We start from the raw sequence: 23202 nt of genomic DNA on the forward strand, positions 1-23202 counted from the left end.
GAATGAACCCTTGGAACCATGAGATCATGACCTGAGCTGAAACCAAGAGTCAGAGACTCAACCAACTGAGCCACCCAGGCGCCCCTTATTTTATTTTTCTAAAGTGACTGACATTTTTCTTTTTTTTTAACAATTTTTTTTTAATGTTTTTATTTATTTTTGAGACAGAGAGAGAGCATGAACAGGGGAAGGGCAGAGAGAGAGGGAGACACAGAATCCGAAGTGGCTCCAGGCTCTGAGCTGTCAGCACAGAGGCTGATGCAGGGCTCGAACTCACGAACCGCAAGACCATGACCTGAGCCGAAGTCGGACGCGTAACCAACTGAGCCACCCAGGTGCCCCGACATTTTTCTTTAAGTAATCTCTACACCCAAGATGGGCCTCAAACTCACGACCCCAAGATCAAGAGAGATCAAGAGTCAGATGCTCTACCAACTGAGCCACCCAGGTGCCCTGGGTTTTATTTTTTAAGTTACTTGCAGTTTCTCTCAAATGACTCTGATTTTCCATTCTGGTGGTAAAATAAAGACTCCTTTAAAAATGTATTTAGGGGCACCTGGGTGGCTCGGTCAGTTAAGCATCTAACTCTTAATTTCAGCTCAGGTTATGATCGCACGGTTTATAGGTTCGAGCCCCACACCAGGCTCTGTGCCGACAGCGTGGAGCCTGCTTGGGATTCTTCCTCTCTCTCCGCTCCTCCCCTGTGTGCTCTCTACCTCTCTCCCTCAAAAATAAATAAATAACCATTAAAAAAATAAAAATAAAAAATAAAACATTTTTAAAAAGGCAAACTATATAAAAGATAATACTAAGTAAAAACCAGTACCGGTGATATGTAGATAAGCCAAAAAGTAGGCAGGCTGGTGTGCAAAAGGCTGAAGTTTGGGACACACTTACCTCACCTCATCTCTACCATTGTCCCTAACATACATTGCCTTTCTGTCACCCTGTTATCTTCTTTTATTTTTTACATTTTTTTTTAACATTTTATTTATTTTTGAGACAGGGAGAGACAGAGCATGAACAGGGGAGGGTCAGAGAGAGGGAGACACAGAATCCAAAACAGGCTCCAAGCTCTGAGCCGTCAGCACAGAGCCGACGTGGGGCTCAAACTCACAGACCGAGAGATCATGGCCTGAGCAGAAGTCGGCCGCCCAACCGACTGAGCCACCCAGGCGCCCCTGTTATCTTCTTTTAAAGCTCATCATCAAAGGCAACATTCTCCTAAAACCCACAGAAGTTAAATCTATAATTTCCATGGAGAAAAGAAAAGACACATGTGTTTTCAATTGTGCTTATTTGCAATTTATTAACACAAACCATAAAGACCCAGAAGTAATAATGGCCATCTCTGATTGCAACTTTTTCCCCCTTGCTGCTAACATTTCCCTTTGGAACCTTCATTAATGGTCAATAGTATGAGGGCTTGGTTTCTAGGGCTCAAAAACCTGGCCAAAGTAAGCACTCAATAAATGGAGCCATATTGTTATTACCACATCAGCTGATTTATGCACAACATTTATTAAAAAACAAAAAACTTAAGAGTGCTCATAAGTACAGTATAATCCAGCAATTCTACTTCTGGGTATATATCCAAAAGAACTGAGGGGCGCCTGGGTGGCTCAGTCAGTTAAGCATCTGACTTTGGCTTAGGTCATGATCTTGTGGTTTACGAGTTCGAGCCCCACGTTGGGATCTGTGCTGACAGCTCACAGCCTGGAGCCTGCTTTGGATTCTGTGTCTCCCTCTCTCTCTGCCCCTTCCCCACTGGCACTCTGTCTCTGTCTCTAAAAAATAAGCGTAAAAAAAAAGAATTGAAAGCAGGGTCTCAGAGAGATATTTGCACACCCATAATCATAGCTGCATTATTCACAATAACCAAGAGGTAGAAGCAACCCAAATGTCCACCCATGGGTGAATGGATAAACGTGATATATCCATACAGCAGAATATTATTCAGCCCTGCAAAGGAAGGAAGTGCTGACACATGCTACAATATGTATGAACCTGAAGAACATTATGCTAAATGAAATAAGCCAATCACAAAAAGATAAATTGTGTGTGATTCCACTCACATAAAGTATCTAGAGTAGTCAAACTCCGAAAGACAGAAAATGGAATGCTGGTTGCTAGCGGGGTAGGGGAAGGAAGAAATGGGGAGTTCTTGTTTAATGGGTATGGAGTTTCAGTTTTGCAAGATGAAAAGAGTTCTGGAGATCTGTGGCACAGCTATGTGAATGTATTCAACACTACTGAACCATACATTTAAAAATGGTTAAGATGATAAATATTATATTATGTATATTCCTACCACAATTTTTAAAAGGTGCTCATAAGGGTGACAAACAGCCACAATATCCCCACTTAGAAAATATTTCTGAGTCAGTCTGAAGATTCTCAAAACTTACCACACCAGAGTTTGTGCATAGATCAGTTCTAGGACGTTCCTGGCGATGTCAAACTCCTGTAAACCAAGGCTCGTTGGAAACTGCATTCCAATGAGTCTGTGAAAACATCGCTGAGTTTAGTGCCCCAACCATCAACCCTCTCCTTCAGAAGATTCCCCACAATCAACAAAGTAGAGCATCACCAGTTTGGAATAAAGTCATAAGTCCTTTTGCAAATTTTTGAAAAGTTCCAAGTGTAAGTGTATTTTTGAAGAAATAATTGAAGGAATTGAGGGAAAATGGAACTATCACAGTGCATTCGAGCAGAGGTACTGCTGAAGTGGTTTACAAAATTCTAGGGCCACTTGGGTGGCTCAGTTGGTTGAACGTTTGACTCTTGATTTCGGCTCACATCATGATCTCACAGTTTGTGAGTAAGAGCCTGGTGTCGGGGTCTGTGCTGACAGTGCAGAGCCTGCTTGGGATTCTCATTCTCTCTCGCGCGCGCGCGCGCTCTCTCCCTGCCCCTTCCCTGCTTGCGTGCGGGCTCTCTCTCTTTCCCAAAATAAATAAAGATTTTTTAAAAAATTCTAGAGACCATTATTTAAGTTATCCCATATATTATTTAAATAGATAGTTAACTATAACTTAACAATAGATATTATATAAATGAGATCATTATTAAAGTTATCCTACCTATTATCACTCTTTGCTTGTTAAACCTGTTTTTTCAGGACCAGGTAACTCAGCATTTCCTAACCCCCCTAAATGGAAAAGTTTCCCATGTTTGGTTACTGCTATCAGATTAATAGGGTTTCCCCATTTTCTAAATCCACAAGAGGAATCCAAGATCTCCATTTATCCTGAGGAAACTTGAGACAGAGAGGATGCTAATAATAAAAAGAAAAAAATGCTGTCAAAGATACAAAAACAAAACAAAAAACCTCCTAACCTTTACATCTAGACCTTGGACAGAGGCTGTAATAAAAGAGAGTTTGGGCAGACTGAGTGTAGAAATAGGGCACGCAACCTACCCCCTGAGGAAAGAATCATTATTTTGTTATGCTATCTTATCACTGGGGCAGCCTACAGAAATATGTACATGTCTATAAGGAATGAGATGCTCATCATATTATTAACACATAAATGAACAGATCAATAGAAGAGGACTATACATGGGCCAATGATAACACTGTCTCAGTTCTGTACACCTGGTGTCTAAAATCACAATTAGCACATGAATCAAAGTCAATTAAATGGATCATGAGATAAATCTATAGGTGTCGTCATAGAAAGATGCCACAGCGTAATGTTAAAAAGAATACGGGCAAAGTCCACAATGATTTTCAGCATGACCCAATTTTTATCTTTGAAACTATATAATACAGTCACACACACAAAGCAGTATGTGCACAGAACAATCTGGAAGAATATACACTACAATTAAAATGATCTGTGGTGGAAAGTTCTCAAAGACTTTCACTTTCTATGTTTTGCATCCAGTAATGTCTTTATCTCAAGAGAAGTTTGTAAAGGGTTAGCTGAATGAACTTGGACAACAGGACTGTCAGGTCAAAGTGAAATTTTGGTTAATTTCAGAAGCAAGCAACGTCCCAAAGAACAACAGGCAGACTTGTCACAGTGCATACTTGAAATAAATAAGGGACGCCTATGTGCTAACTATAGTAAGCGTAAGGGATACCCATACTTCCGGCTCAGCCAAGACTCTGGCTCTGGCTCCAACATCAGGTACTAATGACTCAAGGCTGATAAATATTTACCTCCTCAGGAATTCCCCCAGTAAGGAATCAGCTAAAGAGAACACAAAATCCATCAGAAGGAGCCGGTAGATTTCCTGGCCAATGAGAGTTTCCCAACACTGTAAGGTAAACAAGAGTCAGGATGTGGGAAGGGGCTGTTGGTTCTGCCCAGTGCCCTTCTGGCACCCTACACTCATTAGGACACGGTTGCTGGCCAATGTGACTGGGTCCTTGTACATCCAGAAAAGCAGACCACTCTGGGCAGGGACGCACCATTAATTTGTTGAGTTTGTTTTCAAGGGTGTTTATTCCCTTTCTGTGTTGCTTTTTCCCCATTAAAGCTTGCCCTCCACGTGCACCCCAAACTTTTCCTTCTCACTACCTCTCCTCTTAAAACTTTTCATCCCTGTCCTATGCCCTCTGGATCCCATTTCTCAGCCAGGGCTAGCAGAAGGCATCAATGGCAACAATGCCTTTACTCTTTGTTTATTAACCTTATGAAAATCCGTTAATACTTACTTGACTAAGAAAGTGGCTTAGAGGTTTAGCAGGCTGGCACAAATTGGAAGGCTGACTTAGTTCATGAAACTGGTGATCAATTACCTCTGCAGGAAGTCAGTGCTATGAACTGATGGACTGGGAGCTTTTACGTTTGGTTGAACGAGGAGAGGGATGTTTTGAGTGCACAGCCCAAGGATGGATGGATGGATGGATGGATGGATGGATGGGTGGATGGATGGATGGAAGGAAGAATATTATATCAACTCTAAGATCATGAGTAGAAATTCTGAGAAACCAGAGAAATTCACTTCCTCCCTGTATTCAAAGGTTAAGAAAAAAACTCAAGGCAGAACAGCACAGAAATCTCACCTCTTCACCAGCCTGGGCCACAATGTTGAGCCAATAGTAACAAAGAATTCCAATGATTGATATTTTCAGAAAGATGTTTCTAAATAACAGAAGAGAAAACAACTATTGTTACCTTCCATGACAGTCATTAGTACTGTTTGCTAATAATTCCTTTTGGTCACATGGTAGGACTGAAATTCCCGCTCCCGTGTGGTTTGACTGGGGCCAATATGGCTAGTTCTGGCAAGTAATTTGTGAGCAGAAGTGATGTGTGTCACTTTGCGTCATTCTAGGCTGGAGCACTGAAATGCCAGCGAGGCTCTCCGGAACTCACGGTCTTCCCTCTGGAATGGCCATCAGCAATATTTGAGACGGTTGCTGCTGTCAGCCTGGATCCCTGCATGAATGACATGACCAAAACCACCTGCCATCCACAATGGACACATAATATGAGCAAGAACTAAATCTTTGTGTTCGAAGCCACTGAGATTAGGGAGATAGGGGATGTTTGTTACTGCAGCATAACCTAACTTATTTCAACTGATATACCCTCTTTCAGTGCATTCCAAACTATCTAATTTCACTTCTCATTGTAATAATAATAAGTGTACATACTTTTAATTGGGTGCTGAGCATGGGCAGTACACTGTGCTAAGAACCTCACTGAATCACCTTAATCTTCACAGCTTAATGTTTAAAATTTGCTGCCATTCTTACTTTCTACAACTCTGTCATCAGGTAGATAGAATTTTTATGTCTATCTTACTGATGAGGACACTGAAGTTCAGAGATGACACAACGTGTCCAAGGGCACACAGCTTGTGAGGGCCATGACAAAGACTGAAACTGAGGACCATCTCTTAAACCTAGTCACTTTGCCAAAGTCAATAGCTGCTGGTTTTAATAGGGCTTCAGCCCTGGTGTGCCAAGAACTGTGTACCACTAGACCAGGGGTTCTCAAAGTGTGTCCTCTGAACCAACAGCATCAGCCTCGTCTGCAAACCTGCTAGAAAGGCAAATTTTCAGGCCTCACCCTAGACCTACTGAATCAGAAACCCTGGAGACAGGACCAAGAAATCCCTTCAGGTAATTCTGATGTATGCTGAAGGTTGAGAACCTTTGTGTTAGACTCTGAAGTTCCATGAAGGAAGGGCACTAGATCTTTCTCCGTGCCAGAAGCCCAATCTCTTGCCTAGTGCCTAGCCTGTGATACACCCTCACTGTCTACTGGATTAAGGCATCAGGAGACCTTTATTGCAGTGTAGCTTCAAGTTAAACTTGAAAACACACTCTTCTATGCTGAGAAAAATCTCATCTCAGATCAAAAAGAACTGTGTATTTCTAAGAGTTCCCATTTTCTCTTCATGCAAAGATTTTGAATATTTTGTTGAAGCTGTACTAAGGGCTGATGTATATTAAAAGACAACTAAACTCTTAAATGATCAGAAAAACACAAAGAGCAAACTTATTGGTTCAAAATGGCCCACTGAGCATACATGTCTAACCACCTCTTCATCCAAATTCTCCAGATGAGGTTGGAGAGCTGGCCAGGAGCCAGATCTCTCAGGCCATAGAAGGCAAGGGCTCTGCAACTGATCAGTAAAGAAACTCAGTCTACATTGTACTGACCTGTTGTCATAAACACCATAAACAGGAACTGGTCAGGGAACTAGCCAGGAAGGAGCAAGGACAACATTTGGGTTGTTTTATGCTTTGTTTATCGAAACCTTGGGGTCACCTCTAGCACAAAAAGGCATCCCCTCCCAGCCAACTAATTGCCAGAAGCACCCCCTCTACCTCCATTTGGGTGTCTGAATTACAAAAATGCACCTCTTGGGGCTCATGGGTGGCTCAGTCGGTTAAGCGTCCAACTTCGACTCAGGTCATGATCTCGTGGTTCACGAGTTCAAGCCCCGTGTTGGGCTCTGTGCTGACAGCTCAGAGCCTGGAGGCTACTTCAGATTCAGTGTCTCCCTCTCCTTCTGCCCCTCCCTACTTGTGCTCTCTCTCTACCTCAAAAATAAGTAAACATTAAAAGAAAAATTTTTTAATACACCTCTTTCTCCCAGCTGAGGCAGTGGCTACCAAGGCTCACAGCTTGACTAATGCAAACGCTAGATGAATTTCAGTCCCTACACAACTCATCAGCCAGGCACCCTTCTGCAGTATACAACATGAACATCTGTACATCTCATAACTGAGAAAAACTATGAAAATCCTCAGGCCAGTAGCAATTTGGAAAGGTAAGCTATTACTCTGAGCAAAAGACTGATGTACTTAATTGTATACCTGAGAGCGTTTTGGATTTTATGGCTATTAACCCACCCCATACAAACACACTTTATTCTTGAAATCCTTTCTGGAAAACAGAACTCTGGTACTCGAGCATAACCCTCTGTAGCTCCCACCTCACTTCCCTCCCTGGAAATACAGGCTGGTGGTGGGCGTGGCAGACACACCTACCGGATGAGGAGGATGTAGACTTCGCGCCTCGGCGTCTCATACCTCTCCACCAGCCTGAAGAGGGAGTAGAGGCGTGGCGTTGCCAGGTTGATGCAGGACACGAGGAAAGGCAGTAACAGCACTGCTCCAGGGTTCTGGTGGTTCTTCAGGAACTGCAGGGGATGCAGGGAGAGAATCCAGATGCCAAACGTGCACGGAACTCCTCTCTGCCTCACGCAGAAGACCCCACACAATGGGGAAACCCCAGTGGTAGCTCCTCCGGGGTTAGCTCTTACGCTGCCGGTTATTGAGCACTTACCCTGTGCCCAGCATTACCCACGTGATCACGTGATCACGTTTAATTCTCACTACAGCCCAGCAGGTGGGTATTAATAGACTGACTGGCAAATGGAGGCTCAGAGAGGTAAAAATGCTTGCCTGGGGTCACCGAGGCAGATTTGAACTGGGTCCATCTGACTCAGGGGCCTGAACTCAAAACAGCCATTCTGTGACTTTACTGTCCTTAGCAAGAGGTCTGCAGCAATGAGAACGTGTTTCCTGGCTGTTGGAGCTATACCACAAGGGTATTGAGCACTGCAGACTTTCTCCGCCTGTCTCCTGCATGGCCCTATTCATTTTCACCAGGCTTTTCTTGGGTGCTGAATCAGGGGAAAGGGACCCTCTGTTAGCCCATGGCACACCTTCGTCTGAGGTCCAAAGAGGCACCCCCTTCCTTCATGTGGATGCAACACCCTGGCACTTGGTTTGGAGTGGGGTGAAGGCTGCCCTCAGCCAGGAATCCTTGGAGTCAGGGATTCCAGTGGATTTATCTTCTGTCTCACACTACCTCCTTCCCACCCCTAGGCCTGACCCTGCCTCCCTTTATCTCTGGGTGGTTTCGAAAGCCCCACTTGCACTTTTGGAAGTATTTTTGTAGCCAGGGTAACCTGGGTTCAAATGTTGTCCCCTCTCCCATGCTTATGAGCTATAAGGTCTGAAGCCAGATGCATAGCTTCCCTGGGCCTCTTTTCCTGTCTGTGTGATGGGGAGATTATCATGTGACCCACAGAGTCACTGCAAGAATTAAATGAGGGGCGCCTGGGTAGCTCAGTCGATTAAGCTTCTGACTCGATTTTGGCTCAGGTCACCATCTCATGGTTCATGAGAATGAGATCAAGCTCAGAGTCAGGCTCTGCACTGACAGCGTGAAGCCTGCCTGGGATTCTCTCTCTCCCTCTCTTTCTTCCCCTCCCCTATTCATGCACACATAAGTGCATGTTCTCTCTCTCTCTTTCTCTGTTTCTCTCTCAGTTGATGCCCTAATTAAAAACAATAAAAGAATTGGGGCGTCTGGGTGGCTCAGTCAGTTGAGCGGCAGACTTCAGCTCAGGTCATGATCTCCTGTTTGCGAGTTCGAGCCCCACGTCGGGCTTGCTGCTGTCAGCCTGTCAGCGCAGAGCCCACTTCAGATCCTCTGTCCCCCTCTCTCTGCCCCTCCCCCGCTTGCGCTTTCTCAAAAATAAATGAACATTAAAGTAAATAAATAAAAATAAAAGAATTGAATGAAACCAAATAAGGCCAGGTCTGGCCCCTCAACAACATAGGTGAGACATCATTCACAGAAGATTGTAGCTGCCCATGAATGTGACCCCTAGAGTTGTACAAAGGGTTGCTCCTGCCTGGCATACAGCAGATGTTCAAACAATAGGCTCCACTTCTGCCTCCTCACCTCCTTAGCTGCCCTCCTGCACTTCAGGTGGGTGTGGAGAAAACCTTCCAGGTGAAGAAGAAACTCAGAAGGCTTCTTTATGCCTACAGCTGCCTGGTCACAATTTCTACCCTGGGTAGGCATTGCCAGGCCCTTAAGCACTGAGACTTGATTTCCCCTATTTGAGGGCACATCTCAACATGGTTAATGGCAAACTCTTAGTGTTATATAATCCCACACCCATTTTCTTGCTGGCTTCTCCTTCACTTGTTCATCCATTTGGTTGTGCACCTACTATGTGTCAAATATTGGGCCTGGAGCCCAGCTACTATCTTTTGAAGATACGTAAAGATACCTGCATAAACAGGTATTTTCAATACTACACATGACAAGAGCACAGGGTAAAGCTTGCAGAGTCAGGAGCGCCCAACACAGTCTCGTGAGGGTGGTGGGGGTGTGAGAAAATTTGCTGAGGAAACGGCACCATGCTGAGGTCTGGAGGAGGAGGAGGAGGGGGAGGAGGAGGAGGGGGAGGAGGAGGAGGGGGAGGAGGAGGAGGGGGAGGAGGAGGAGGAGGAGGAGGAGGAGTAATTTGCCCAATGAGGGAATTAGGGCAGGTTGGGTAGAGAATGAAGTGCATGTTTTCCTACCGTGAGAAAAGGAAAAACATGGTGTGCTCAGGGAACTGTGGACACACCATTTAGTGTTGCTAATGTAGGATATGGGTAGTTGTGGGGTGTTGAAGCTAGAGATGTGGGCAGGGATCAGATCATACAAGATCTGTCGATCATGCCATGGAGGATAAATTTATATCGAGGGTAAAAATAGGAAGTCATTGGGGCGCCTGGGTGGTGCAGTCGGTTAAGCGTCCGACTTCAGCCAGGTCACGATCTCGCGGTCCGTGAGTTCGAGCCCCGCGTCAGGATCTGGGCTGATGGCTCAGAGCCTGGAGCCTGTTTCCGATTCTGTATCTCCCTCTCTCTCTGCCCCTCCCCCGTTCATGCTCTGTCTCTCTCTGTCCCAAAAATAAATAAACGTTGAAAAAAAAATTAAAAAAAAAAATAGGAAGTCATTAAAGCAAGTGAAATAATCCGACCAACCTGTACCACAATTCTAGAGGTCGGCAAACTGGCTACAATTAGTTCCATTTCCAGGGGAAAAGCTGAAACCTACAGAAAAACAGTACTTTGCCCAGATCATCCAGCTAATTAGTCTCAGAGTTTATATCATTTGCAAAAAAAAAAAAAAAAAAAAAAAAGGTAATATTCCTTTACTACTCACAATACTGGGCACGGAGTAGACTCTTCACATAACTTTTTTCTAGTCCTGACCACACACCTACAAAGCCAGGTACGATCATTCCTGGTTTGCAAGTGAGGAATCCAGAGCTCAGAAAGGTTAAATGGCTCACCAGAGTCCATCAGATCACAACACTTAGAGTGTCTGCTCAGTGCCAGGGGCAGTGGGAGGTGTTAGGAATATAATAATAAAGGAAGAAACCAAAACTCAATCCCACGTCTGCTGCCCAAAGTTCCCATCTCTCCACGGACCCAGAGCTTCTTACTCTGAAGCGTGCATACACATCACCAGGGGGCATTGTCAGGATACAGATTCTGAGGCTGTGAGCCCAGGCAGGAACACAAGATTCTGCATTTTTTCACAAGCTTCCGGCTGATACCAGTGCTGCCCGCCACAGAGTCTGAGTTCAGTAGCAGCTCCATACTGCCTCCCTCCAGTATCTCATCCCTTCACCTGGTTTTGTGCTCGGGCCCCCAGTGTCCCTGCCCCTCTGGTTACCTCTGAGTTGTTCTCAGCCAGGTAATAAACAGCTACGCAGCAGGCAATGGCCACTCCAGTAGAGACGACCCAGGCTGCCAGGTGGGCCAACACGTGGATCAGCTGCTGATTGAGCGTTAACTTGACGTTCTCCTGACGGATTTCGGACAGGTTTTCCTATACACACAAGGAAGTCAGGTCGGCCCACAGTACCCTATCACCTGTTAGCAAAGACTCAGCAGGTGAATCTTGGCCACTCTGAGACACAACCCACCCCAGATCCACAGGAGAGAGAAAGGCGGAAGTTCATGATGGATGTGGACTATGAGAGACCCATGGGGAAATCTCAAATGGACCAAGAACCTCTATCACTGTGCCAAACACCTTTTCCATCTTAGAGAAACAGGCCCAACAGAGTGGGACTGTGCTCTTGAGGAAAGCACTTTGAGGTGTCAAGAAACTCTTTTTTGAAGAATAAGGCTGGGTATCTACACCAATGAATTTAACATCTTCAAACGTCTTGTCAAAGCCTCCTTGCTTACAAATTATTCTCCCTCTTTTTTTTTTTCCTATTATGTATCCCTCCACCCAAGTCCCCTCTAGCAACATCCAGTTTGTCCTCTGTATTTAAGAGTCTGGGGTTGGGTATATTTGTTTCTGGTTTTTTTTCTCTCTCTCTCTCTCTCTTCTTTCTTTTTAGTAAGTTTTTTCCTATAGACCAGGGTTTCTCACCCTCGGCATTATTAACATTTTCAGCCAGTAATTCTGTATTGTGACAACTCTCCTGTGCACAGCAGGATGTTTAGCAACATCCAGTAGCACCCTCCCCCTAACTGTGACAATAGAAAAAGTCTCTAGATATGGGTGCCTGGGTGGCTCCATCAGTTAGGCATCTGACTTCAGCTAGTGTGTGGGTTCAAGCCTCACATCAAGCTCTGTGCTGACAGCTCAGAGCTTGGAGCCTGCTGCAGATTCCGTGTCTCCCTCTCTCTCTGCCTCTCCCCCGCTCATGGTCTGTGCATCTCTCTCTCTCTCAAAAATAAATAAACATTAAAAAAAAATAAAAAGTCTCCAGATATTACTATATGTCCCCTGAGGGGCAAAAACTGTTGTGAGTTGAAAAGCACTGTAGGGGCGCCTGGGTGGCTCAGCTGCTTAAGCATCCAACTTCGGCTCAGATCATGATCACATGGTTCATGGGTTCAAGTCCCACATCAGGTTCTCTGCTGTCTGTACACAGCCCATTTCAGATCCTCTGTCTCTCTCTCTCTCTGTCCTTCCCCAGCTCGCATGTGTGCTCTCTCTTTCATAAATTACATTTTTTAATTAAAAAAAAAAAAAAGAAAAGTTACAGACATAGTAAAGGAACTTAGCTGTGGGAAGGTGTTGTATAAAGCAAGCCTGCCTTACCCTTATCTCCGTGCTAAGATTCTTCTGTTTCAACTTGACAGCTCTTTCATGAGTGACGGTGAAGTCCCAGCAGAAAATAAGTTTAGTGATCCCTCTGGAGTAGATGTGAGGGTTAATGAAGTTGTTCCGGAAATACCTGGCCATGCTAGGGAAGGCAGAAACCAAAACACTCAAGTGTTATTGAAACAGGCATTGGGGAGTGCAGGAATTAAACAAAGGGGAGTCCTACCATTAACAGGGACAGGCAACGTGGAACAGGCAACCTCAGGTTCTACTGGAACAGTGCGATCACAAACATAATGGTTAAGAGCACTGGCTTCAAGATCTCATAGGTCTGTCTTATAATCCTGGATTGCCAGCTGGGAGATCTTTGTTATTTTAACTGCAATGAGCCTCAGTTTCCACATCTATATAATGGGGATAATAATAGTACCCACCCACAGAGTTTATATGAGAGTTATATTAGTTTCCTCTAGCTGCTGTACCAAACTGTCCCAAACTTAAGTGGCTTAAAACAACACATGTCTACTTATTCTCTTACTGGAAGTCAGAAATCAGAAAATGTTTCTAAAATCAAGGTGTCAGCAAAGCTGTGTTCATTCCTATCCTTCAGCAGGAAATGTGTTTACCTGCCTCTTCCAGCTTCTAGAGGCTGCCTGCATTCCTTGGCTGATGGTCCCTCCTGTCTTCAAAGCCAGGAGAGCTGCAGCTTCCATTCTGTCTGACCTTGACCTTCCTGCCTCCCACTTACAAGGAACCTTATGATTAACTGGCCCATTTTAAGACCCTTAACTCAGTCTCATCTACAAAGTCCCTTTTGCCAGGTAAAGTAAGATATTCACGGGTTCTGGGGATTAGGACTTGGACATCTTTGGGAGGCGGGGGGAATTGTTCAGCCAACCACAAGAATCAATGTAGCGGTTAGAACAGTAAGCACTTGATAAAGGCAGATGCTAATATCATGGAGACGTCAGCAGGACTCAGTGAAATCAGCCGGGGAAGCACTCAGCACTGAGCCTGGCATGTAAAAAGTGCTGAGTCAATACCTTTCCAAAATTTGCCACCACTAACAGTAGCTTTAGGAACTTTTCCTGGTTTGATAGGACAAAACGAAATCTCATTTTACTCTGAATTGTGTGCTGGCAGTGAGGATGTTATAGGCTGAACTATACACCCTAAAAACTCCTATGCTGAGAGCCTAACCCCTAACCCCCTAACCTTCAGAAAGCAACAGTATTTGCAGATAGGATCTTTATAGAGGCAATTATGTTAAAATGAGGTCATCAAGGCGGGCCCTCATCCAATATGACTGGTGTCTTTATAAGAAGAGAAGATTAGGACTCAGACATGCACTGAGAAAGACCTTGTTAGGTCACGGTGAGAAGGCAGACATCTATAAGCCACAGGGAGGCCTCGGAAGAAACCAACCCTGCCAGGACCTTGATCTTACACTTCTAGCCTCCAGAACTTGAGAAGATATATTTCTGTTGTTTAAGCAACCCTGTCTGTGGTACATTGTTATGGAAGACCGAGGAAAAGTCCTAGGAAGACCTAGGAAAACGAATACAAAGGTTGAACATCTGTACCTCCTCTTTGACAGTTGTCAAGGGACAATTGCCTATCCATGCCCTTCCTTCCATATAACTAGTGGGGTCACTGCATCCCTATTTTCAGACTGACCAATTTCCTTGAAAGCACACAAAAACCTCTCTTCTTTATCCAAACTTACAGTTTGTGTTATAAAACGGGAATGCTCAGACAGCAATAGAAAGTCAAAATTGCAGAGAAACTGTTTCCTGGGGAACTTTTCAGTCTCTTGAATTTTACCTAAATCCAAAATGAGCTTAGGATCGAGAAATGCAGATACTCCATACCTAAATAGCAAACTGAAAAAACAGACGATCAAACACGCTCCGATTGTGAAGATGTAGGCCAGCTGCATGTTGTAGGGTGCCCCACTGCTCCCGTGTTGGACCGTAGAGTTGGTGTAAAAGCCATAGTACATCACTGTGTCCTGAAAATAACCCTGAAAGAGGCAAGAAGCCAGAGGTCAGGTGGGTCTCTTGAGAAAACAATGACAATGGTCAGCACCCTTCACCTTTTCCATCTGCAAGAAACTTGCATCAGTCAGTTTCGACATTTTGTTGGCAGGGCACCCAAGGTCACTGAGAACATAGACGTTTGGGGGCACCTGGGTAGCTCAGTCAGTTAAGAGTCTAACTTCAGCTCCGGTCATGATCTCACAGCTCATGGGTTCAAGCCCGGCATCGGGCTCTGTGCTGACAGCTCAGAGCCTGGAGCCTGTTTCGGATTCTGGGTCTCCCTCTCTCTCTGCCCCTCCCCCACTCATGCTTTATCTCCCTCTGTCTCCCTCTGTCTCAAAAATAAATAAACATTAAAAAAAAAAAACACAGTTGTTTTATCACTAGGCTCTTTGAGTTGGGAAAGGACTCTCAAACCCTCCTTACAGTGGAGGGACCCAGCGGTCATCACCTGAACCCAGTGACCAAGCAAAGCATGACTAAAACCAGGACAGTCAACCATGATGGGCCTCTGTCATCTTAACATGACCATGTTAAGTATTATAGTCAAACATGTTTGATATGAAACAAATCAAGCTGTTAGGTCTAAATTGCAATTTATAGGAAATACGGGCCAGAGGAACAAGTCAGAGAGACTATAAGGAAACAATTGATTCCACAAGGTAGAATGTTGGAGTTTGTATGACAACTGGCCTGGTTTCTGCAACAAGCCAACGTCAAGAAAAGAGAGGGCTGTGTCTGGAGAGATCATTCTTTTTTTCTTATTTTTTATTTAAAAAAATTTTTTTAATGTTTTTATTTATTTTTGAGACAGAGAGAGATAAGCAGGGGAGGGGCAGAGACAGAGGGAGACACAGAATCTGAAGCAGGCTCCAGGCTCCGAGCTGTCAGCACAGAGCCTGATGCGGGGCTCAAACTCATGGACTGTAAGATCATGACCTGAGCTGAAGTTGGCTGCTTAACTGACTGAGCCACCCAGGCAACCCTGGAGAGATCATTCTAGATTAATTGCAAATTCAGAGAAAAAGCAACTGAATGCAAACTGGGGCTTTAATTGGATCCTGGTCTGAACAAACAAGCTATGAAAGACATTTTGGGGACCACTGGGAAGATTTGAATATAGTCTGGATTTTGAATGATATTTTTAATTTTGCTAGGTGTGATAACTGCAGAAAGTGTCCTTATTTTGCAAAGATGCATGCTGAAGAAATTTGGAGTAAAATGTCCAAATGTCTTTAATTTACTGTGAAATACTTCCAAAAAATAGTAAGATAAAACAATGTGGCTAAACGTTAACAATTTAGAAACCTGCATAGTAGGCATATGAGTGTTCATTTACTACTCTTTATTTCCTGTATGTTTGAAATTTTTCATAATAAAATGTTATATATATACAAATATAAAAAATATAGATCAGGGTGCCTGGGGGGCTCAGTTAAACATCCAACTCTTGATCTCAGCTCAGGTCATGATCTCACGGTTCATGGGTTCGAGCCCTGCATCCAGCTCTGTGTTGATAGCATGGAGCCTTGCTTGGGATTCTCTCTCTCTCTGCCCCTCACCTGCTTGTGCTTTATCTCAAAATAAGTAAATAAACTTTAAAAAATAAAGCCCTAGGGGCACCTGGATGGCTCAGTCGGTTAAGCGTCTGATTTCGGCTCAGGTCATGATCTCGCAGTTTTTGAGTTCGAGCCCCGGATCAGGTTTTGTGCTGACAGCTCAGAGCCTGGAGCCTGCTTCAGATTCTGTGTCTCGCTCTCTCTCTCTGCCCCTCCCCTGCTCATGCTCTGTGTCTCTCTGTCTCTCAATTATAAGTAAATGTTAAAAAAAATTTTTTTTAAATAAAAATAAAAATAAAAACAAAGCCCTAAAAAATAAGTTAATTAAATTAAAAATATACATCACAACAAGGAGAATGAAAGTAAATGAGGAAGAAATTTACATAATAATAATTCTCACTTAATGCACTTAACACAAGGGAGAATTTTTAACAGAAAAAGAAATTTAAAAAGATAAATGGGAGAACTTGATTTTGAACATTCTACTTCAAGAGTCGGCAAATTTTTTCTGTGAAGAGCTAGATAATAAATATCTGGCTTGGTAGCTATAGCAACAACTCCACTCGGCCACCGTAGCAGGAAGGCATCACAGACACCTAAACAAATGGATGTGACCGAGTTCCAGAAGGACTTTATTTATGGACACAAATTTGAATTTCACATATAATTTTCATGTTTCACAAAATGTCATCCCTGTTTTGATTTTTTTTCAACCATTTAAAAATGTAGAAACCAATCTTAGTTCATTGGCTGTACAAAACTAGGTGGCAGGCCAGATTTGGCCCCAGCTATAGTTTGTCAGTCCCTGGTCTACAGAATGCTAGTGGCAGAAATCTCTTCTAGAAAGTAAACTCACAAGGCAAGGGCTATAAGTGTCGATAGGGAGATGGGTAAACAAATTATAGCTGCTGTTAAAAAGAATACTATGGACTGGGACGCCTGGGTGGCTCAGTCGGTCAAGTGTCCGACTTTTGCTCAGGTCATGATCTCACAACTAGTGAGTTCGAGCCCTGAGTCCAGCTCTGCGCTGACAGCTCAGAGTCTGGAGCCTGCTCCGGATTCTGTTTCGCTCTCTTCTACCCCTCCCCCACTCACGCTGTCTCTTTCAAAAATAAATAAATATTTGGGGCGCCTGGGTGGCACAGTCGGTTAAGCGTCCGACTTCAGCCAGGTCACGATCTCGCGGTCCCTGAGTTCGAGCCCCGCGTCGGGCTCTGGGCTGATGGCTCGGAGCCTGGAGCCTGTTTCCGATTCTGTGTCTCCCTCTCTCTCTGACCCTCCCCCGTTCATGCTCTGTCTCTCTCTGTCCCAAAAATAAATAAACGTTGAAAAAAAAAATTTTTTTTAATAAATAAATATTTAAAAATTAAAAAAAAAAAGAGTACTGTGGATCTATATAGATGCTCAAGATACATAGTAAAACAAAAAAATGTTGCAAAAACCTGTAGTATCCTGTTTTCTTTAGGAAAGAAGGAAGAAAAACAGTGGACAAAGATAGGCTCTAAGCTAGGCCATTAGACAAGGGAAGAAGACTAATGTGGACCTTCACCTAATTTTCTCTCTTTTACAGTAGCAACTTTTCCCCCCCTCTGTCTCTGCCCCTCCCCTGCTCTCTCTGTCTCTCAAAAATAAATAAACATTTTTCAAAAAATTTACAGTAGGAACTTTTCAAAAGGAGCATTGTATTTTGTACAAAGAAAAAGAAAAAAGAAAAAAAAGGTAGCTCTACAAACACCAATATGACATATCCACCACAGAGCAGATGAAAGAAAGTGAGTCATAGGTGGTATATGTGATTGATTCATCTTTTGTTAAAAAACAAAAGAAAGTGGAAACAGAAGAAAGGGATGTATATGTACACGTATATATGTGTCCGTGTGTGCACAGAAAAGGAGACGGTGAGCAACACAAACTATTGATATGATTACCTCTACAGACAGAAAGTCTCCTGTGTTGTGTATATGTTACTTTTAGGGAAAAAAAGAAACACATTTCAAAGTCCCACTTTGCCTATCAGTTGACTCCCAGGCAAAATGAGGGGTCTGGAAGGTATGTCTGGGGGTTTCTGAGGTGGTGGATTTCCAGGTGGGGGGAAATGGAGAACTTACCGCCCCGGTGAAAAATTCCAATCCGGTGAATTGGAGGGTGTTCTTTTCAGGCACAGTAAACTGAGGGATGATGATGAAGCTGAAGGTCACGATGAACGAGAAAATGTTGAACTTCAAAAGCCACCTCAGAAAGTTAAAATAGGAGAGGACGCTCGTTCCAAACTTGCCTCCAATGACCTTGAACGTCTTCTGCCATAGGCTGATGTAACTGAGCAGTTCTGACAGGCTGTTCTTAGATCTACGGTAAGCCTGGGGTAGGGGCACAAAGCATGTGGTAGACAGTCACTCAACAAACACCTATGAGAAGGTCCCATCCTAGCAAAAACGGCCACTATTTCCAGAGCGTTAGAACGTGCCAGGCATGCGCTCAGCGTGTTTGCAAACGTTATCTCGTTTAATCTGACAGGCCACTCTTCCAGGTGAGTGCTATTATTCTCCTATTATTATTCTCCTATATTATTCTCCTATATCCCAGGTTGCTGTTGAAGGTGACGTTCACAATAGCTATGCTGTCCAAATAACTCAGCAACCTCTTATACACCTTTGCATGCCCACCTGGTTTCTCTGCACCTAGACCAACCCAATTTCTATGGCTTTCAATGAAACAGCCCTGAATTTTGGTTCCTCTTCCCCTTGGGTACCTTTCATCCCACTCTGCAAGGGGTACCTTTTTACCCCTTATCATGCCCATTTGTTGACTGCAATAAAGGCCTCTTACCTGTGAAACGGAGTTCAGACACTGAGCACAGCAGTTGAACTCAAGGATACGGTGGGATTGCTTACTTTTCTCTTTGTCAACCATTTTCCTGTGGGGAATGCCAGAAGAAAGGGAGAGATACCAATGCCGTAATCACTGCATTCCCCAAATATTTACTGAGTGTCTATGGTGTACTAGGCACAACCCAGGTAGTGAGACAAAGAGAATGATTTCCCTGCCTCATGGAGAAGATATCCTAGTTGGAACGGAAAGACAATAAAGAAACGGTGATTTATACTATGGAGAGAAAAAGGGAAATAGAACAGGATAAGGCGATGGGAAATACTGGGATGGGAACTGTGTTATAATTTGAAATAGCATGATATTTGAGCAAAATCTTGAAGGAGGGGAGGGGTTAGTTGTATGGATAAGGGACTGCTCCGTGGCAGAGGGAACAGCCAACATGAGACCCCCAAGGAGGCCAGGATGGCTGGAATGGAAACAGCAGGGGGAAGGGCAGAGGGTACGAGTGATAACTGTTGCAGGGGGAGGCGGAAGGGTCCTATAAGTCATCACCCTTGAGTGGTTCTCAACCTAGGGAGATTTTGCCCCCAGGGAACAATTTGGCAAAGTCTGGAGACATTTTTGATTGTCAAAAATCTAGGGGAGAGAGATTTGCTATGACCTCTAGTGGGTAGAGACCAGAGATGTGCTAAACCCCCTACAATAAACTGGACAGTCCCCCACAACAGAGAATGATCCATCCTCCAATATCAGGCATACTGGGGTTGAAAAATCCTGCTGTAAAGTCTTTGGGGCCCTCACAAGGCCCTTATTCCATGACAGAGGCAGGCATGCAGAGTTTGAAATGGAAGACTGTAGGGGTGCCTGGGTGGCTCAGTCAGTTAAGTATCTGACTTCGGCTCAGGTCATGACCTCAAGGTTGGTGAGTTCAAGCCCCGTGCTAGGCTCTCTGCTGTCAGTGCAGAGCCTCCTTTGGATCCTCGGTCTCCCTCTCTCTCTGCCCCTCCCCTGCTTGTGTGTGCACACATGCACACTCTCTCTCTCAAAAATAAAATAAAAACATTAGAAATGGAAGAGTGTTTTTAAAAGATCCAGCCACAGTTGGCATCTTTACCTTTCCATGAATTCATCACAGCTACTTTGCTCTGGTCCTTTCCTAGTTTTCTTTATCCACCCAAATGCCCATCCCCACACCATCATCTCCACAGCCTGGTCAACATGGCCTCCTGCTTTGCCCAGGCAGCCTGTATCACTCCAGCTAGTCCTGTCACTGCATTCTCCTCTACCTTGACTTGGCCTGATTTCCTCTTTCTCATGTGTACGTTTCTTGTTGACAAATTCATCTCCGCTGTCAGACTTTGCAAGTTATCTTTGCAACCCCAGAACAAATGCATTATTGACTTATTTATTAGCAATCGTTGCATCCACTCTCCTAGTTTCTGCCAAGATGACAAGTTGCAAAAGAAAAAGGCCGTGGGGCACCTGGGTGGCTCAGCCGGTTAAGCAGGCGACATCAGCTCAGGTCACAAACGTGAGTTTGAGCCCCACATTGGGCTCTGTGCTGACAGCGCAGAGCCTGCTTCCGATCCTCTGTCTCCCTCTCTCTCTCTCTCTGCCCCTCTCCGGCTCACATACTCTTTCTCTCTCTTAAAAATAAACATAAAAAAAAAGAAAAAGGCTGAAGAACAGTAAATGTGAAGTAGTCTGAAGCCTAAAACAGCCCTCACTCTTTCACTCTTGTTTTTTTTTTTAATTCTTAGCCTTAGGAAGCTTTTGAGGTCTCCTCCTCCTCCTCCTCCTCCTCCTCCTCCTCCTCCTCCTCCTCCTCCTTTTTGTAAACTTTGAATTTTAGAGTAATTCAAGATTTGTAGAAAAGTTGAAAAAACTACAGAAAATTCCTATACGCTACTCACCATTTTCTCCTATTAGCATCTTACATTTCCGTCATAGTTTGTCAAAATTAGAAACCAATGTTAGCATACTACAATTACCTAAACTTCACACGATTCTGATTTCACTCATTCTTCCATGAATGCTGTGTTCTATTCCAGGATCCCATGCCACATTGCATTTAGTTGTCATGTCTCTTTAGGATCCTCTAGTCTGCTTGATTTGGCTCAGGTCATGATCCCAGGATCGTGGGATCAAACCCCAAGTCAGGCTCCATGCTGAGTGTGGAGCCTGCTGAAGATTCTCTCTCTCTCCTTCTGCCCCTCCCCCACTCATGCTCACTCTAAAATAAAAAAAATTAAAAATTTTTGAAATTAAAAAAAAAGAATCCTCTAGTCTCTGACAATTTTTCAGACTTTTTTTTTTTTTAAGTTTACTTATTTACTTTGAGAGACAAAGAGAGATGGGGAAGGGCAGAGAGAGAGAGAATTCCAAGCAGACTCCACACAGCGTGGAGCCCGATGCAGGGGCTCAGACTCATGAACCATGAGATCATGACCTGAGTCGAAATGTAGAGTCAGATGCTTCATTGACTGAGCCACCGGGGTGCCTCAGACTTCCCTTATTTTTAATGACTTTGACAATTTTGAGGCGTACTGGTCAGGTATTTTGCAGAATGTCCCTCTATTAGGGGTTGCCTGATTTTTTCCTCTGGTGACACTGGGGTTACAGTCTTTAGGAGAGAATACCACAGAGGGAATGTGCTCTTCTGACCACATATCTCTGGCAATGCTAACCTTGATGGCCTGGCTGAAGGGCAGTGTAAACTAGACCTCAACACTGGAACGTTTCTCTCCCTTGCTTTTCATACTCCACCCTTTCAAATCACATCACTAAGCATAGCCTGCTCTCCTGCTGAGAGGACAGAGGAGTATCTATACAGATTATTTGGAATTCTTCTGTAGCAAGACCGTCCTTTCTCTTGAATTTATTTCTTATCTTTCTGAGATGGGGCAAAAGTAGAAGACTGAGGTTCACATGAAATCTGGGAAAGAAGAAAAGCTTTGGGTCCATACTTAAGGTTCCTTTTCTCTTCCATGGTTCTTGGCTGACTCCTGATGGCTTTAATTCTGTCTCTAGAGGTCATTGGTATCAAAGATGCGATTAACTTTTGTCCTGTGGAGGAAAATAAATGGAGTTTCAGTCTGTTTCTTTCACAGAATATCAGCATTTCAAAAGATAGCACTGAACTTAGAGCATGTTTCTTTAAGGGCATAAGGAAAGAATATATGGACTCAATGATCTCAAAAGCCGGAAATGAAAAAAAATGGCAACATGGCGTATTTCTCAAAGTCAAAGCAAATGATAATGTTTGCATGCAACATTTGATATTTTCCTTTTTTTCAATGACAAGAAATATCCAATGAAGCCAACAAGCCCCTGCACATCTGGTCAGGCTCACTGTCCTCCCTCACTTGATTGCCTGCACCATTTTCTCTTGACCCCTGTACTCTAGGCCCAGGCATCTTATTTACATTAAAAAAATTTTTTTTAATGTTTATTCATTTTTGAGAGAGAGAGAGCACAAGAGCAGGGAGAGGGGCGGGGGGGGGGGGGAGGGAGACACAGAATGTGAATGTGAAGCAGGCTCCAGGCTCCGAGCTGTCAGCACAGAGCCCTATGCGGGGCCCAGGCTCATGGACCTAGAGATCATGACCTGAGCCGGAGTCAGACGCTTAATGGACTGAGCATTATCTTCTTTACATTTCTTGACTGTTGTCATATATGCTCTTCTGCCTCCTGGAACGAGTCCCCCATCTTCTCAGTATCATCAGATACTGCTGGCCATCTACCCAAGTTATCTCTCCTTTTTAAAAGAATACTGATTTTGTTTGGGCATCTACCCCCTCTTTCCCAAGGCCCTGAGCTTCTGCAGGGTGGGACCCATCTTCAGGCACAGGGCATGAGTCCCATGCGTCCAAACTGATTGTTGCAGGTGACTGATTTAGGCATGAGCATGTAACAAGATGTTGGCCAATGTTCTGCGATGCATGGTCTGCTGAGGAGTTTCTTGGAAAAGGCTTCTTCCTTCTCAAAAAAGAAAAAACAAAAACAAGAAAAAGACAGATTCTTCTTCCTCTGGATGTTGTTGTGGCCACATGTGAAGCCTGGAACTGCTGTCACCATCTTGTAACAATGAGGAAGCCAGTTGGGGGACTACCACTGGGGTAACAACAGAATGGTCTGGCTCCCTGGTTGAGTTATGGAGCTGGAACTCCACAATTGACCTAGTTGGGGTGAAAAGGAAATCCCCAAAAGAGGGCCACCAACTCACTCTGCTGAAGACAAGGAATTTTTGTCTCTCCTGAGAGGGATGGGGGGCTAGACAGAGAGGAAGAAAGGACTAGGAGGAGGAGGAAAGAAGACAGCGATGTGGGGAGACAGCAGCATGAGAGGAGACACCCCAGTCTTCAATAAAGGGGCTAAACCCACAAAATGCTTTAGTGAGAATGGATTTTTTCCCCTCTTAGAAATCACTGACAATGCCTG

General features: G+C 44.1%; 1 protein-coding gene across 5 annotated transcripts in view; it reads right to left on the reverse strand.

The window, feature by feature from the left end:
* Positions 1-23202, reverse strand: part of TMC5 (transmembrane channel like 5) — a 92115-nt gene that overhangs the window by 14080 nt on the left and 54833 nt on the right. For all 5 annotated transcript variants that reach the window (XM_045047536.1, XM_023246721.2, XM_045047537.1 and 2 more), the window contains 10 exons: positions 21729-21828; positions 18760-18847; positions 18042-18290; positions 14207-14358; positions 12333-12477; positions 10944-11099; positions 7460-7611; positions 5018-5096; positions 4169-4266; positions 2409-2504 (listed from right to left, as the gene is read on the reverse strand). In XM_045047536.1, the coding sequence (XP_044903471.1) occupies positions 2409-2504; positions 4169-4266; positions 5018-5096; positions 7460-7611; positions 10944-11099; positions 12333-12477; positions 14207-14358; positions 18042-18290; positions 18760-18847; positions 21729-21828 (1315 nt within the window). The remainder of the gene's footprint in view (positions 1-2408; positions 2505-4168; positions 4267-5017; positions 5097-7459; positions 7612-10943; positions 11100-12332; positions 12478-14206; positions 14359-18041; positions 18291-18759; positions 18848-21728; positions 21829-23202) is intronic.

The sequence above is a fragment of the Felis catus genome, chromosome E3 (genome assembly GCF_018350175.1).
Source record: "Felis catus isolate Fca126 chromosome E3, F.catus_Fca126_mat1.0, whole genome shotgun sequence".
NCBI lineage: Eukaryota > Metazoa > Chordata > Mammalia > Carnivora > Felidae > Felis > Felis catus.